The 15,374-nt window shown below is 40.4% G+C and overlaps 1 protein-coding gene across 10 annotated transcripts in view; it reads right to left on the reverse strand.

Moving 5' to 3' along the window:
* Positions 1–15,374, reverse strand: part of RAD51B (RAD51 paralog B) — a 353,109-nt gene that overhangs the window by 311,473 nt on the left and 26,262 nt on the right. For 4 of the 10 annotated variants that reach the window (XR_014946640.1, XR_014946639.1, XR_014946642.1 and 1 more), the window contains exons 1-6: positions 7,128–7,283; positions 6,225–6,319; positions 5,292–5,405; positions 4,583–4,699; positions 1,278–1,414; positions 16–135 (exon numbers count right to left, since the gene is read on the reverse strand). Coding sequence is in view for 6 of the 10 variants with exons in the window: in XM_015864829.3 (XP_015720315.2) it covers positions 16–135; positions 1,278–1,414; positions 4,583–4,699; positions 5,292–5,405; positions 6,225–6,308 (572 nt within the window). In the remaining 4 variants the exon portion in view is untranslated. Of the gene's footprint in view, positions 1–15; positions 136–1,277; positions 1,415–4,582; positions 4,700–5,291; positions 5,406–6,224; positions 6,320–7,102; positions 7,284–7,401; positions 7,534–15,374 lie in introns of those variants that run through there. The other 6 variants (XR_014946641.1, XM_015864830.3, XM_015864831.3 and 3 more) reach the window with 5 other exon arrangements.

The following is a 15,374-nucleotide window of genomic DNA, read 5'->3' on the forward strand; positions in this document are numbered from 1 at the left end:
TCTGGAAAAGAATACCTCTTCAGTACACTGTCACAGGTCAGCTCTCGATACAGATGAATGCTACTGGTCATGCAAAACAGCTTTTCATCAGAGTCAAAATAAGTAGGGAATCTGTTTCCTGCTATCTCTATCAACCTATCAAAGACACAAAAGGCATAACACTGAAAAAGGTGTGCAGGTAATAAGGAATCAAGCTTTCACAAAGTAAATAAATTAAACCTCTGAATGATAAGTAGATGCCATATAGCACTGGAAATCTTTTTCATAGGGGAAGTTTACTTGAGCAGCAGACTGGAATACTGGAAATCAGAACATTTAGATTCTCCTCCCAGAGATGCTAGAACGAAGAGTACATTTAGGAAAGACATAATATGTCCATAAACAGAGTTTACACAAAAGTCCACTGACGAGAGGTCCACATTTTCAATTAACTTGTATGTATGAAATCAAGGACACAAAAAGCACACATTTTAGAAATATCTGCAAATTTTCTAGAATTTATTCAAAAGCAGTTCTACACCTGTGAACATAAGGCAACTTTATCTGTGTCCTCACAGATGAATCCAAGATTTTAGAAACTGATAGTTACAATCCAGAGCACCACACATTGCCCCTTTCTACCTATATGAAGACTTGATTTTTGAGAACAGAAACAAAAAATACTTAGTTGAAATTAAAAAATAAATTTAAAATGAAAGCCCACATGCTTGAGAAGAATGACACCTAGTGGATATCTGTAGACATAACTCTCTGGTTATCTTTTTATTTAAGCCTCTTCCAATAAAAGTCATTTCAGGAAAAAAAAAAAAGTAATCAACATCTACCTGCCCCAATTCCCATGTTCTGACAAAGCTGAACAGCAGACATAGTATTCCTGCAGTATTCCAGCTTTTTTGTAATAGAAATACACATAAATTGCAGACAATATATAATTAACAGCTGCTCAAAATGCTGAGCCTTTACACCTTCAAAATCTTGTTAACCTCACAAACAAAACTGCAAATAAATGTTTCAATATGAGACTGTTAATATCGTGTTTAAATTACAAAGAGTGCTATCCAGCTTGTTCCACAGCTGGAATCTAGAACATCCTGCAAATCAGGAAGGTGAATAAACCATTCTATTCAAACAGTTTCATAACTTGCAGAGTAATCACATATCAAATGAATCCTTAATAGTCAACATATTTATTTTATAAATGCTCAGAAAATAAATGAAGTTTCCAAGATAAAAAGTGGCAAAGTTCAAAGTGTGCATTTTACAGTTTTGTATCTTACCTTTCAGCACTGAAAGCAGACTCCGTGTCAATGTATATAACAGCCCCATCTAGTCCTCCCATGCTTACAGGCAGTGTAGCCAGAACACTCATTGTAATACAAAATTGAGTTTTGCCACAACCCGGTGGGCCCGTTAACTAGAAGAAAAAAAAGATGAATAACAATCATAACCAAGAGATGTTGTATCTATTTCACACTAATTTTAATTTTAAAAAAGACCTACTGCTCCTCATGGTATCAAAGACAACAGTCACAAGAAAGATAAAACACAGCCCACAGAGAGCAACTTGTAGTTACTAATGGATCTGCGCCTTGCTGTATAAATCATCATCACTGAAGAATAAATAACTCTTCACATGCAGCATTCTGCTTGTGCTTTCTTTACCATCCTTTATTCCCTACTTCACTCTCCCATATTTGAGGTCCTCTCCCTCTCTTCTTACAAGATCTTTCCCAAAGCCATCCCCAATTACCTTCCACCTCCTCTTGTGTGCTACCCTCTAAAATAAAGCAAGATTAAAAGATACACAGCTAACATTCATTTGACATCAAATTACCTTTACAGCTTTAAGTCAGTCAAAAGCTATTGAGTTCACAGATGTAAAGTGCAGCTTACTATTATGATTACCTCTGTTATAATCAAGATTCACCTGGAAAGCACAAAAACAAAAGCTTGTATCCCAAGTAGTCTGAATGTGCAATATGAATCACACATCAGAAAGATGTTAGCTGCCCCAGTGACTACACCTGTGCTACAATTTAATAGGAGCTAAGAATTTGCTCTTTAGTTAAAATCTCTTGCATTGCTTTCAGTTAAAACAAGGCTTGAAAACCAAGTTAGATCAGTCAATCCACTTCAAGTTTCAGCACAAGAGAAGCATTAGCATTTGTTTAGAAATGCATACTGCATTTAGTGAATTAAAAATCAGGAATGAATTGTACTTAAGTAATTATCTGTCATCAATCATATTTAATTACATAATATTGTAGATACAATAGTTGTCACATTTTCACGTGAACCTAAAACCTATATAAGATTTGAAGAAACCATGCACATTTCTCAGACTGTAATAGCCAAGGAGTCTCACCAGCTGTTTCTAGTTTACAAGATTTGAAATGAATGAGAGAAGGGCATCAATCCAGCTGCTAAATTAAAATGTTTGGACAGCTGTAAGGAAACCTCAAACGGTCTGTATTTTGAGGCCTGCCTGGGAAGTGTCTTGGAATCAATATTTATTTCACTGCTCATTGCAGTAATTAATGCAGCAGAGATACCGTGAACATGTCTGAGAATACATGCATCAGATCAGAGAAAGATGAGGAGCATTGCAGTAATAGACAGTATGAGAAAGCCATCCAGTGGAGCATTAGAGAATGTCCCCCAAGCAATTCATCTTTTATCGCCATTCTTTTTAAGTGTGGGATTTAAAATAATCCACAATAAACAACTATATATACAGCCATCACATTTTATTATGGTTACCACCAATTCAGCAAGTGTTTTGATCAATACAATCTTCATTCTTAAAAAAAAACCCACAAACACACCCTTAGCTGCCTCTGGTTTAATTTAAAGTGAATGACTACAAAAAAGAACAACAAAAAACTTAGTTTGCTACAGTGTAAATTTACTTTGAAAATCAAAAAAATCCACCCAGGCAGAAATGTGAAGAATACAATAGTTTATTTTACCTCTGTCTAATAAAATATACTTTTATTTTTCCATAGGTTATATATTATTTTCCCTGGCACTCATGAAGGGCTTGGATGAAGTCACAAGGAACTAATTCTCCTTCAGCTATCCAGGAATCAAACCCTCAATATTCACAAAGTCATTACTTTAGTTTTTCCTCAGAGGAGCTGGCAAAAAGTTCTGACATTTAACCACAAAATTTCAGTTATGACTTAATTTCCAACTTAAAAACTAATAGTGGTTTGGGAAAAAATGATCTGAGACAGTGAAATGCAAATCAAATCCCTCTGGCACTCAAAAAGTGAGTAGGTTTGGCTTAGAAGAAACCACCAGAACTCAACCCTGTGGCTCAACCATTCGAATTTCAAGTATTAAAGTTCCCAGCCACCCTCACTGTTGGTTAAAGTAAGAGGAAGGCGACGATTAAACCACACCAGTCAGGATTTAAGTGCTGCACACCATGTACTTTTGAAGAGAACTTCTCTCAGACATGGAACATCCACCTAACAACAAAAATACCAGAGGATAATCTGCTGGGCAGCTATGCTCCAGGAAGTTGCAGAAGTGCAAATTAGAATGATTAAGCTCCAAAATCACTTGAGCAGAAGCAGAACACAACCTGTGAAATGTTCATATGCTACTGTAAAGCATCACAGCAGCACCAACTGACATCTGATAGCTTACTAATGCAATTTCATCTAACAATCATGTTGAAAAATACTTGCGGTGCTGCCAGCTTTGAAACTAATTCTGGTCTTGTGACTTTCACAAAAAATGCTTTTACTCCAAAATCAGATCTTAAATGATAGAAACCAGACTATGCAGAGTGAATTGTTTCCTGCCTTACACTTGCAGACAAACCCCTAATATGTGCCCTAATCAACGTACAGAGCTCGTACCAAAGAGGAAAACAAAATACTTTTTTTTTTTTTTTTTAAAAACAAACAAACAGAAAAAAAGCAACCCAAGCTTCTACTTTCTGGCACCAGCTGTCATAGTTTGAACTCAGCATTGCTTAAATTCTAGCATATTTGAAGTCTCCACTAGATTTTTGTGGGTGATTTCACCTTGTGTTATAATAGATATGCACGTAATTACAAGACTTAGTTGCAATGTCTTTTCAAAAAATAATTCATTATATATTTATTGTAAAGATCAGTTAAATTTACACATAAAAATGTATAATTTCCATTCCTGTATACTTCCTATTTTTGTCTTAATTACTCATTTTTCCATCTCAAAACCTAAAAACTTAGTAAATCAGTGAGAAGGTACTAAACAGATGGGCTCCTGACTCAGCACCTCATGTTCTGACCACTAAGCCACATTGTTCACTTCTCACCATACAATCCAAATAACAATTCTCCCACTTTTCCTGGAAAAATTTAACTACTTTTTCATAGGAAAACAGTCACCAAATCACCTATTTTTTTTTTCTTCCCCATTTTCTTACTAACCTGACAGGCTGCAGAAAAAAAATACCCCCAAAAGTGCTTCTCAACCAAATTGGTTTGTTCATTTTGTGTTTAAATCACCTGACAAGACAGGCCAACCAGTGACGTTTGATTTTAGGTGTAGTGTACAACTGTATTAAAATACATTAAAAAGTCACCTCTGTGAGGGATCCACAGGGTATTCCACCATGCAAGGCTTTATCCAGACTATGCAGTGAGGTGGGTAAAAAGGCTGCAGAGGGATTGACAGACCTCCTCACTTTCATTTCATAAGCCTACAACAAAGAAAAACAAAGAAAAAAAGAAAAAAGGAACAACAAAAAGCACAGGTTAGGAAATGCTTTATTTTTTTCTTGGTGGAAATAGAGAAATTCTCACATTTGCTTTCATCAGGATAGCCTGACTTAGTACACGCAAGTAAGCTGACTATTCCAAATCTCAGTTACAGACCCCTCCTCCCGTGGAAAAACAATCTTCCAATCTCATTTTCCAGAGTAACACAGACACTAAAACTTCATTCAGTGATTGTTATTCTTTGATTCTATTAGTTAATGCTTCCTTTAAAAGAAGTAATTTTCATATGCTGGAATGCAAGAGAGAATGGTACATTACCCTATGGACTCAGGACCAATTCTGTAAGTCTAAACAATCTCCTTAAGCTAAAATGTCTAATAGAAGCCGCCATCTCAAACTAAAGTCATCCATGAATCTAAACTTAGACATAAAACTATTATCTCATTATGCAATCAAACTGAGACAGCACAAAGCTAGATCACCCCACTCCCTTAAAAAAAAAAAAAAAAGCAACATTGTTTAGCTTTTTCTCTAACAAAAAATTAAAAATAGAACCAACACAAGCATACTTACTGTTTGCATTTTGGGAGCACAAGCTAGGCTGACTTTCCGAAGAAGCTTCTGCACATTTCTGTAGCTCTGTCCTGTCACTTTCATTAGCTCCAAGAGTGAAAGACATAAGAAGTCCTGAAAGAAGATAAAACAGTTCAGAGAGCTTAACCAGGAGATCAAGACTAAAGACTAAACTAATACAATTTATACATTACTAGTATACATTCCAAAGGCCAGATTTACCAACTGTGCCACATTATGCAGTGTTTTCTCATACCTCTTCTACCATTCTCTGGTGCCAGTAAGTCAGGGAGTCATAGAATGGTTTAGGTTGGAAGGGACCTTAAAGATCATAAAGCTATCACAGAAGAAACTGTATTTATATTTTAAAGGGCACAGTATAAAGCAATTAAAAATTTAAGTATTGTGATAAAGTCGCAATGAGATAACACCTTTTTACCCACAGAGGTGTCTATCAACCCAAAAAGCATTCAGACTACAATGCATTTTTTAGGTTGCAATTCTAGGAACAGATCTTGCATTTATCATGAACACTACAGAAATACATAGGGCCTCAAGTCTCTTTAAAGAAACATTTGTAACAACTTTCTGTATTTATTGATGAACCAACCCATAACTGATAGAATAGCTTAATAACACATTCACAGATGCTAGATTACATAATGTACATGTGTTTTTGCAGAGGGATCATGAAGGCCAACTTACAAATAGTAGCTACACAGCTCTCCTAAAATATTTTTCCCCCACCCCAAGAGGAAAGAGGTATATCCACATTTAAATGCCTTAGCCATCCATCATCTTAAAGCAACATTTCTGCAATGCAAGCAGACAGACTGAGCCAGAAATACTCCTAGACAGTAAAGCTTCATGTAAATTAAACACAGAAATTTAATAAAATAAAAATAATCCAAAGCCATAGAATAACCCTTTCACCTGGCAGGTAGTGATCTGATAGCGGCTTAGTCTCTCACACAGCTCCTGAGACAACTTTGCTCTTCTCAGCTTCTTAGCAGCCATACTCCCTTGGTCTATAAGGCAAATAAAACAGTTTTTGAAGGCTGCTTGGGACATGACTGTGCAATTACAACCTCTCCTTGCTAAAACGTAGGAAAGAAGGTACGCATGTATAGTATGCCTAAGTCACAAGAAATAGTCTTTCCATACAGAAAACAGTTCAGTTGAATTATATCTCCTAATATTTGATCATTAGGGGATCACAGCAATAAGAACAAAGACTCCACAATGCTTGCAAGACATGGGTTTCTGAGAAAGAAGCAAGCCCCAAAATACTCAGCAGTGAGTTGAAAAGGAATTCTTTGTGCTAAATGGCACTGGAAGGTAAGAAGGTTCTTTCGGGATGGCTAAAACTGAACAGTAATAACAGGATTTACTTAGACCTAGAACCGCTAAAACACAACACTCTTATGGTGACCAGGTATGCAATACAGATGTCAAAGGATGGGAAGAATGCAGTGTGGGGACAAAAGAATAACCAGAGACTTGGCATGTAAGATTCAAGACTGCCAAATGTTCAGAGGTATTTGATAACTTGGCTTATAGAAAACAGTGTTTTAAAAGGGGTTCTTTTACTTAACCAACTGCATAAAAGCAACTAGAGGCCAAAGCTAAGTGTATGAAACAGAACTGCAATGTAAATATTACTGAATTAAAAACAGAGGGAAAGGAAAAAAATAACCCAGAACATTGGAATGAGCAAGAACCGTGGCAAAGCCAAGTCACCTCAGGTTTATTTATTGCTTTGAGCTTTCTTTTTAAAGAGTAGCTTAGTTTGGATAAGCCCTAAGACTAACCTACGCAGCAGTAAGATGGCGTTACCTCTGTGAAGCTGTGTCTCCCTAACCCCAGCAGCAACCAGAGGCTCGGCCCTGCCGGGGGCAGGCTACACCGGCACCCAACCGCACCGCAACCCCAGGGGTCCGACAGCACCCGGCCCCGACTCGCTACTTTTCAAACTGCCCCCTCCGCTAAGGCGGAGCCTCCCGGCGACGGCGCGCAGCCCTGACGGCATCCCGGCGCGGGGCATGGTGGGGCTGGTCCGCCCCCCAGCACTAGTAGCAGGGATCCCTGATAATTGGGTTGTCCTTCGTACCCTGCACGGACCCTGTGCACGCAGCTCACCGCCCACGGGAGTCCAGCGCCCGCACAAAGCGACTCGGGGTACGAGGAGCAGCGGGATGAACGCGGAGAGGAGGTGGAATGGAGAAAGAGCTCCTCCTGCTGGACACTGCCTGTAAAAGCTGCTTCCCAAACGGGAAGTTTGCAATAGCTTGCTGGTGTTTATTTAGTGCTTGTTACTAATGCCATCAGGACCCCCAGCCTCTGTATCAGAGTAACGTGCCTGTTTGTATCAAAGCTCCCAAGCAGCAACACAGCAGTGATCATCACACTCGTGTTTAGCAAGGACATCACTGGTCACTGGGGAACAGCTCTGCCTCTGCTCCATGCCCTTGGTCAAGCTCTGTAATGATAGGGTATCTGTTTTCTTTTTCACTTCTGGTCTTACCTATTTAGACTGTAAACACAGTGAGCACTGCTGGCCCGACAGAATTACGTGCTGGTTGCAGCACAGCAGGGCTCTGCTCCAGACTAAGCCTTTAGCTGCCCCTGAGATTGAAAAAGCTAAGAGAAGATGATTACTTTGTAAGACTGAGCCTCACCACATTGATTTAAGACCGTCCTTTAAATTGGCAGTGCCGGGCTAAGAATGTTACAGAAAGGAGAAGCGTAACAGCAGCAACTACTAAGTACATAGAACCAGAGTGTTCTAACAACAAACACAGCAATTACAACTAAATTACAATAAAAAAAAAGGGGGGGGGGAGGAAGCAAGAATCTGATTTGAAGGATACAGAATGAAACGCTTATCAATCCTCACCCTAATAAATAAATTCTCAGCAGCTAACTAGATCTGCTATGCACCAGAATCCTAAAGATAATGGCAAAATATTTCCTTCCTCAAAAATGATCTTCCTGTAACCTATGACAGACATTTATAAGTAACTTCAGACAGTAATTCTGCATGCTGGAAAGTTTCATATTATACACTTAATTTCTAAAACACCATTGGCCTGTTTTCCAACTATCACTTGCTGCTTTAAAACTAGCAGTGCTCCATTGTGAAAGGAAAACAGCTCCCTACTAAAGTACAGTGCATGAGAATACAGTTGAGAACTCTGACTCACAGCAGTAATTCAAGAAATAAGAGCAATTCCCTGCCTTATATTTGCTGAATATTGCCTAATTGCTAATACGACTAATGTATTCTTATTTCTTGATGATATCTACTTGATGCCTATCACATTCTTAAAAGCAACTGATGTCCTCCTGAGACTGGAAAGCGGTTATGATACCAACTCTTTCCCGATATTAAGGTCCCAAGAGGTTTCTCAATAATGATATGGAAAGGAACCGCAAATGAAATATTCTGTCCATTACTATCTCCCTGAATGAGATGGGGATTTACGTCCAGCTCTTTGGTGTTTTCCTCATCTCAAAACAGAGAACTGAAATGATCTCACAAGGAGGCCTTCACCCTGCTTAAAAGTACTTCGTTTTCCACACACACCTCACTGAGACTTTCCCAGCTACATCTGCTGTAGCAATGGAGCAGAGGGAAAGGAAAATATCCTTCTATTGTTTCTACAAACTGCTCAGCACAATCTAGCTGTTATCACTGGCTACAATAAGCAGACTGGGAACAACAGAGCTGTGAAATACCAGCCTACCTTCTCATTCTGACCAATCCTCCCTCCCCCATTTCTTTGAGCAGTCTGCAGGCCAGTTAAATGCCTCTCACCAGGCAATTAACCTTTTTCTTCCTGCCTCAGGAAGGATTAAAACCAGTTATAATGAATCCTCCTCAGGTATTAGTGAGCACTTGTCCAACCATACACATTTCCACCCAGGAAAAAGAAGCTTATCTCTCAGGACCATCAGAACACATTTCTCCATTTTCTACTTCTCCACAGAATTATCCATCATGCTCAAAACAGTGTCAGAAATATTCAGCAGCAGTGTCGAGTTTTGAAAGAGATTCTGTACCTCCCACCCTTTTACAGAACAGCAGAATGGCTACTTTCACTGCCACTGCAGGCAGAAGGACACCTGTGCATTATAGCTCTGAAAAATTCACACATGATTGCTTTCTGCCCAAATTATAGCAAGCAAAATGAGAGACCTCAGGGATTATTCCACTTTTAGATTGTACTCATCTAAGCACACTGCCCTCCAAGATCAGCTTCCTACTTCATTTAGCATTTTCTGGTTAAAGGGACAGCAGGATTCACTCAACTGGGCTTTTTATATTTCCCTTTTAAGTTTAAGTTGGATGAGAAAGCGATGAACTAACAAAGCAGCAGGATAATAATCCAGGTGAAGTTGTTGCTATCTTTACTAGTACAAGCTAAACCCAATTTACCCTACATAAGACAAACCTGACCTCATCCTGCCTTTCACCTGTGCCTTATCATCACCCCTTTTACTGTCTTATCTTGAAGTTCTGTGTACTGAGGAACTATGTCTGCAGTTACCAGCCTTGCTGCTCTTACCACAACATTTCCTGCATCTTTCCCTGAGTTGCTAAGAAATGACAAATATTGCAGTAGTAGACCTTTAGGAACATTGCACAAAGAAAACCGAGGTAATCTTTTGGTGTCCACTGCAGTTTTTTCCTGCTAAACTGCAACAGTTCCTATTACTCAGAAACTTGAACTAGATTTGAGCTTATATCCTATGAAGCAGACTTGTTTCACAGTGACCAAATACAGAAGGATATTCAGCAGTGTTCAATAGTTCAGTGGTTCTCCTTTAATCAGCTCACTTCTCTGTAGATGTCCGCATCAAGCAAGTCACCCTGTGATCCTTCACAGCATCCAGTCTCCATTGAGCAGCAGCAATTAGACTGGGATGACCCAAGCACCTCACCAAGATAAGAAAAGAAATGGTGTCATGTACCCCTTGTACGCACAGAGTCAGGCACCACTGCAATTAGTACCTGCAGTGCTCTAGTGTCTCCATTAGGACATATGCTCCTTTCAGGTTGAGCCCTCACTCCTTCCACAGAGATCTGCAGTGGCAAAAACAAACAGGAGCAGGAGGGCACTGCAGAGGGAGGAGCTTTCTGCTTGGACAACAGCAACAGAGAGAAGCGACTCTCAAGACACTCGTCTCTGTGCAGCTTCCAGGTACAATGGTGCACTTAAAAATAAATAAATAAATAAAGACAAAATTATTCAAGCTCAACACCAAAAAACAAATAAACAAACAAAAAAACCCAACAACACAGTGTGAACATATTTGTTCTGATCACTGCCCAAGAATGTTCCAAATCAGCAATTGTACTGATAGCACTTTGGTTTTTGGAAAAGAAGCCTTCACTTTTGCACTGTTACAGATTAATCACTCTGATAACCCAGTAGCTGAACTGAGCCCAATATAGCTCTTATTTCAAACAACAAACAAAAAAAAAAAAACAAAACCAGGAAGGGAAAGGATGAATTCCATGCTTCATTCCATGAATCATTTCAGTCTGAGGCCTTTGGGTCTTGCATGCTTCTAATTCTACTCATTTTAAAAACCATAAATGAGATCCCTTTGCTGGGACTAGAAGGGAAACTGCTCCAAATGTATGCACACTCCTGGCTTTCCCATCTTCCTCAGATGTTGCTGAACTGCTTCCAAAGATGGCTGAGTGGCATGGAATAGAAGAAACCATCGACTTGGGCAGAGGAATCCGGCCTAAGTTTCCCCTCTCAGCATCTTTGTGCTTTACAGTTTTCTACTGAGCCCTGAAGGAGTGAGACATCTTCGTGCCTTGCCACTCACTCTTGCCTGTTTCCTTTGAGGAACTTGTCAGACTTGAACAAGATCAAACCAGGGACCTAGGGACCTGATATCCTGAGTTTCAGCAGTGTTGAAGGAACAGATATGAGAGACTTCTTAAAGGATAATTACAGAAGAATTTACAGAGGAAAGAAGGCATTAAATTAATTCTGTGCTAACTTTTTTACCTTGAAGAATAGCAAACCATTTTACTAGGATGAGCACACAGCAATAATTTGAGTATCACCCCAAGATAGCACTACCCCAAACTCAATTACTATAGAGCATCCAGTCAAGCATGTCTGCTGTTCACTGTTTGGGCATGATGCCATCACTGTGATCATATTATCATCACCCTACAGTGACTACCCATAACAAATTGATTTTACAGTGTCACAGATATTTTTTTAAAATCATTGCAGCATGCTGCAGTGATTTAAATGAACATTGTGGCAAATTAAGCATATACTTAATTGAAGTAAAATAGGACATTTGTACAGCAAGAAGATTAATGCAAGATTAGCTGTTTTGCTGAACTAAGGTCCTATTAATTGTCAGATAATTGAACTTTTGTTTTAGATGATCCTTAGAATGTAGACTTATAAGTCTGCAAGAAGTATCGCTGTCAGCCCAATCTATTTCAGCATTTAAAGGCATATTTTTCCTAAACCTTTGCAGCTTTCATGTCCAAGAGGAAACAGAGTTTGAAATGACAGAACTCCTACCCCAGCAAAATAAAGTGCACTACAAGGAAAGGTGCTCCTGAGATGATGGAAGCTGAAGCCACTCTGCATTCTTGTCTGACTTTCATTATGGCGGTGCAACCATGGCATCAGTGGGGACAGGTCAGTCCTGGGCTGTGTGACCAGCAGCCTTACAGCTAAACCAAAGGTTTAACTAGCTGGCTTTCATTCAGCTTGCACTGGGACCTGCTTGCATCCACCATCAACTCAGACACCAAAGCCAAAGGATTTTTAAAAGCCTTTGATTCAAACTGTTTTGATTTTTGAGCTTCCAACTTGAAATATTTTCAGCCCTGGGAGTACGCAGTTGCCATGCTTTTAACTGGAGCCTTCTGAAAATCAGGATAGAGATGTCCTAAACTAGTAAAAATTAAGATACTCTAAATCTGTGATCACTTATCATATATCTGGGCTTGAATTGTAAGATCAGGAATATACACCAGTCATGAGGACTGGAAAAAGGGCTGATGAGCATGAGGCTTGTCTTAAGTCTTGATGTTGTGTTTAAAACAAAGACTCTTTAAATATATCACCCTACTTCCATTCTACATTGGTAAGGATTCAGAACTATGGAAATGAATAATGTTACACAAGGCTAAAATGAGACTAAGAACAGAATCAGGCTTTTGGGTATAAAAATATGGGCCACAGTATTTTTGCTGATTCTTTCTCCCTGTTTTTAATCTCATGAGGAAATAAAGAAGTGGTGAGGATGAATGAATGTCAGATGTGAAGAAAAATCTTTGGGCTTTCCATTCTGTATGGCAAGGCAGGACTAGAATAGTAGAAAAAAAAGCAGCTGAGGTCAGAGATGAGATACAGCAAAGGAAAGCAGCATGAACTCTTTTTTTCTTTTTTTGTCTGGGATAATGGACTCAATTTGTTGTGTATGAAAAAAGACTCTTAGAGAGAAAAGACAGAAATAGCAGAAGGTTTTCCAGGGCAATGGGAGCGGTACTGTTATTGTACTCAATCTATATATGCATGGTTCATTCTGGGATTTTGTGGCTGCTTTTCTGAGAACCCTGCATCTGCCAGCCCACATCACCATCTCTTACTTAATCCACAGAGTGTGCACACGTGCCCTGCTCTGCAGCCAGACAGAGACAGCAGAGGAACAATTCTGGGGCAGCCCCAGAAGCCAAGGCTGCTGTCTCCATCCCAGCATGCTCAAGAAGGGCAGATGTTTGGTTTCTGTTGGATTAAGCTTTTGGCTGGAGATTAAGCTTTGTTGTGGGTTAGCTGCTGATCTTGATAGCTTTCCTGCATATCTGCCAAAAATGCCTAGTGTAGCATATAGGCTCTTTTCCTGCAATCTGTCAAAAATCTAAGTCAACACATAACATTAAAACCAATATTTTAGAAGAAATGGAAAAAAATAGTTTGGGATGAACAAGAATTCCTTCACTTTCTCCTCCCCTTTACAACCTCCACCTGCTTATCAACACCACTGCTCCTCCTTCTGTCTGCTCACAATAGGAAGAAGTAAAGAAGAGAAAACTGAAGTTGTCGAGGAAGTTCAGCAGGAGCAAGTCTGTGCTCGAATGCACCAAGGCAAGAGGAGTAACGACATGAGTAAAATGAAAGGTGTTATCACACTGCTTTTGAATAACTGTCCCAGGCATTCCCCTCAGGATTCACTCCCAAGACTGAAAAAGGTCGGATCTGGATCCAAACACCATGGCCAGAAGTGGTGTTTCTGTTGGACCTGCTGAGTGGAAGAGAGCAGTGAATGACCGCAGACATTTTGTTCCTTAAGATGTCACAGGGATGTCCTGGTACCCCAGCTCCCAAAGATAGGTATCACTGTGCTGCTGCTACCATGCAAGGAGTGGGCTAGGGGCCAGGAAAGCACATTTAAACAGACAGCCTAAGCCACTAGCCTTTCTCAAGGCTAAATTTACTCCCCTGCAAGAAGGCAGTGGGCCATAGCACGTGGCAGCTGCTGTGGGATGAAGGGCGCCTGTCGCTGTGCTTAGATGTTACTGACAACTGTGGGTGTTCCCAGAATTGGCTTTTGGAGACTTGTGCCCTGTGTTTCTAGGACATGTGGAATTTGAAATTCCCCCTCCAGTAGGGCTGACTCGGTCCTTAATCCCTCAATATCTGGAGCAGATCAATTAACTGTGGTGCAGGACTGGGAGGAGGGGGAGGCAAGCTCTTTGTGAAGCTTCTTAGAGATACAGATCATCTCCAGCCTGTCAGTGCGTATAGCAGTGACACTGGGAAGACTTTAGTTGCCTCTTTGGGCATAATTATTTCCCTTGCAAAATCTGTGCTGGACAGCTGATTGCCTCAGCCAAAATATCTGCATTTCAAAGCCACAGCATCTTACAAAGTGCCTGCTACTGCCTGCCTTTATAGCGAGACAGTTTCTACCCACATGAATAACCTCTGCAGCCTGATAATGCTGCTCCTCAAATCAGGATCAGCCCTGATGCTCAGGCTGCAAGGTGTTGTCACTCTGTAGGATACCTGATCAGTTGCTATGATTACAATAAATGATATCTCTGCCAGAGCTGCAGGTGAAATCTCCCTTGGGAGCAGCACTTCCCATTGACTCCATGTATAAGGCTTGGCAGAACATACTGTGCTTACAGATATTTTTGCTGAAAACAGAAAAATCCTCCTCTGGGGCTGCCCCTAAAGCCCTTGACCCTGAACATGTAATCTCCCCAGAGACCTGATGTACATGAAGAAATATAATCTTCCTGAAGCATCTGTTGTCTGCATCACGTTAAATATGACTGAGACCCAACTGTCAAATCCCCTGCAGAATCCCTTAAAGGGCAGTAAAATCCCAGCCCCTCCTGCAAGGAGCTCCAGCACACAGTAGGTCTTTCTATTTCTTTAAGAACTGATGTTTTACCACTGCTGCAGCCCAAGAAGTGCCTGTGGTGTCCAACAGTCATTTCACCTGCTCTATGCCCTGGGAAGAACAGATGGGAGATGGAGCTGTGGATCCTATGCCTGCAGGGAGCCCGGCAGTGGGTTTGTGGCTGTACTGGGAGCCAATGAATCGGCAAGTGTTAGGCAGGGGCCCTGCAAGGACACCCTGCAATGTAAGCCTATGTAGCAGAGCAGCTGTAATGCTACAATATAAGGGAATCATGGGTGTCTGTATCACAAAAGACACAGAGACAAGTGGTGTTTACCACCTTCTTCTTTATACCTTTCATTTTATGCATTTTTCTCCAATACTCTTATCCTTGATATCTGCCCTTCCCTCACCATTGGCCCCCTTCCCCCACCTCTCCCTGTAATGCTGCTGTCCTTGCTTCCCCTTTTGTACATATGACCCTTCTACTATGTGGGGATTAGCATCTCACTCATAAATATGTGAAATAGATATGCAGATGATCTAATTTGCTGGGGTTTGTAGGGCTGGCACGACAGACAGGAATGGGGAGAAGGGTATGTTCTGACAGGTCAGCTGAACTGCATGTGGGATGGGGAACAAGAAACAGCCACATGTAACAGCAGCACAAGTACAGCAGGA

Source organism: Coturnix japonica, chromosome 5 (genome assembly GCF_054131305.1).
Source record: "Coturnix japonica strain WE chromosome 5, WE-NBRP24, whole genome shotgun sequence".
NCBI classification, from domain to species: domain Eukaryota; kingdom Metazoa; phylum Chordata; class Aves; order Galliformes; family Phasianidae; genus Coturnix; species Coturnix japonica.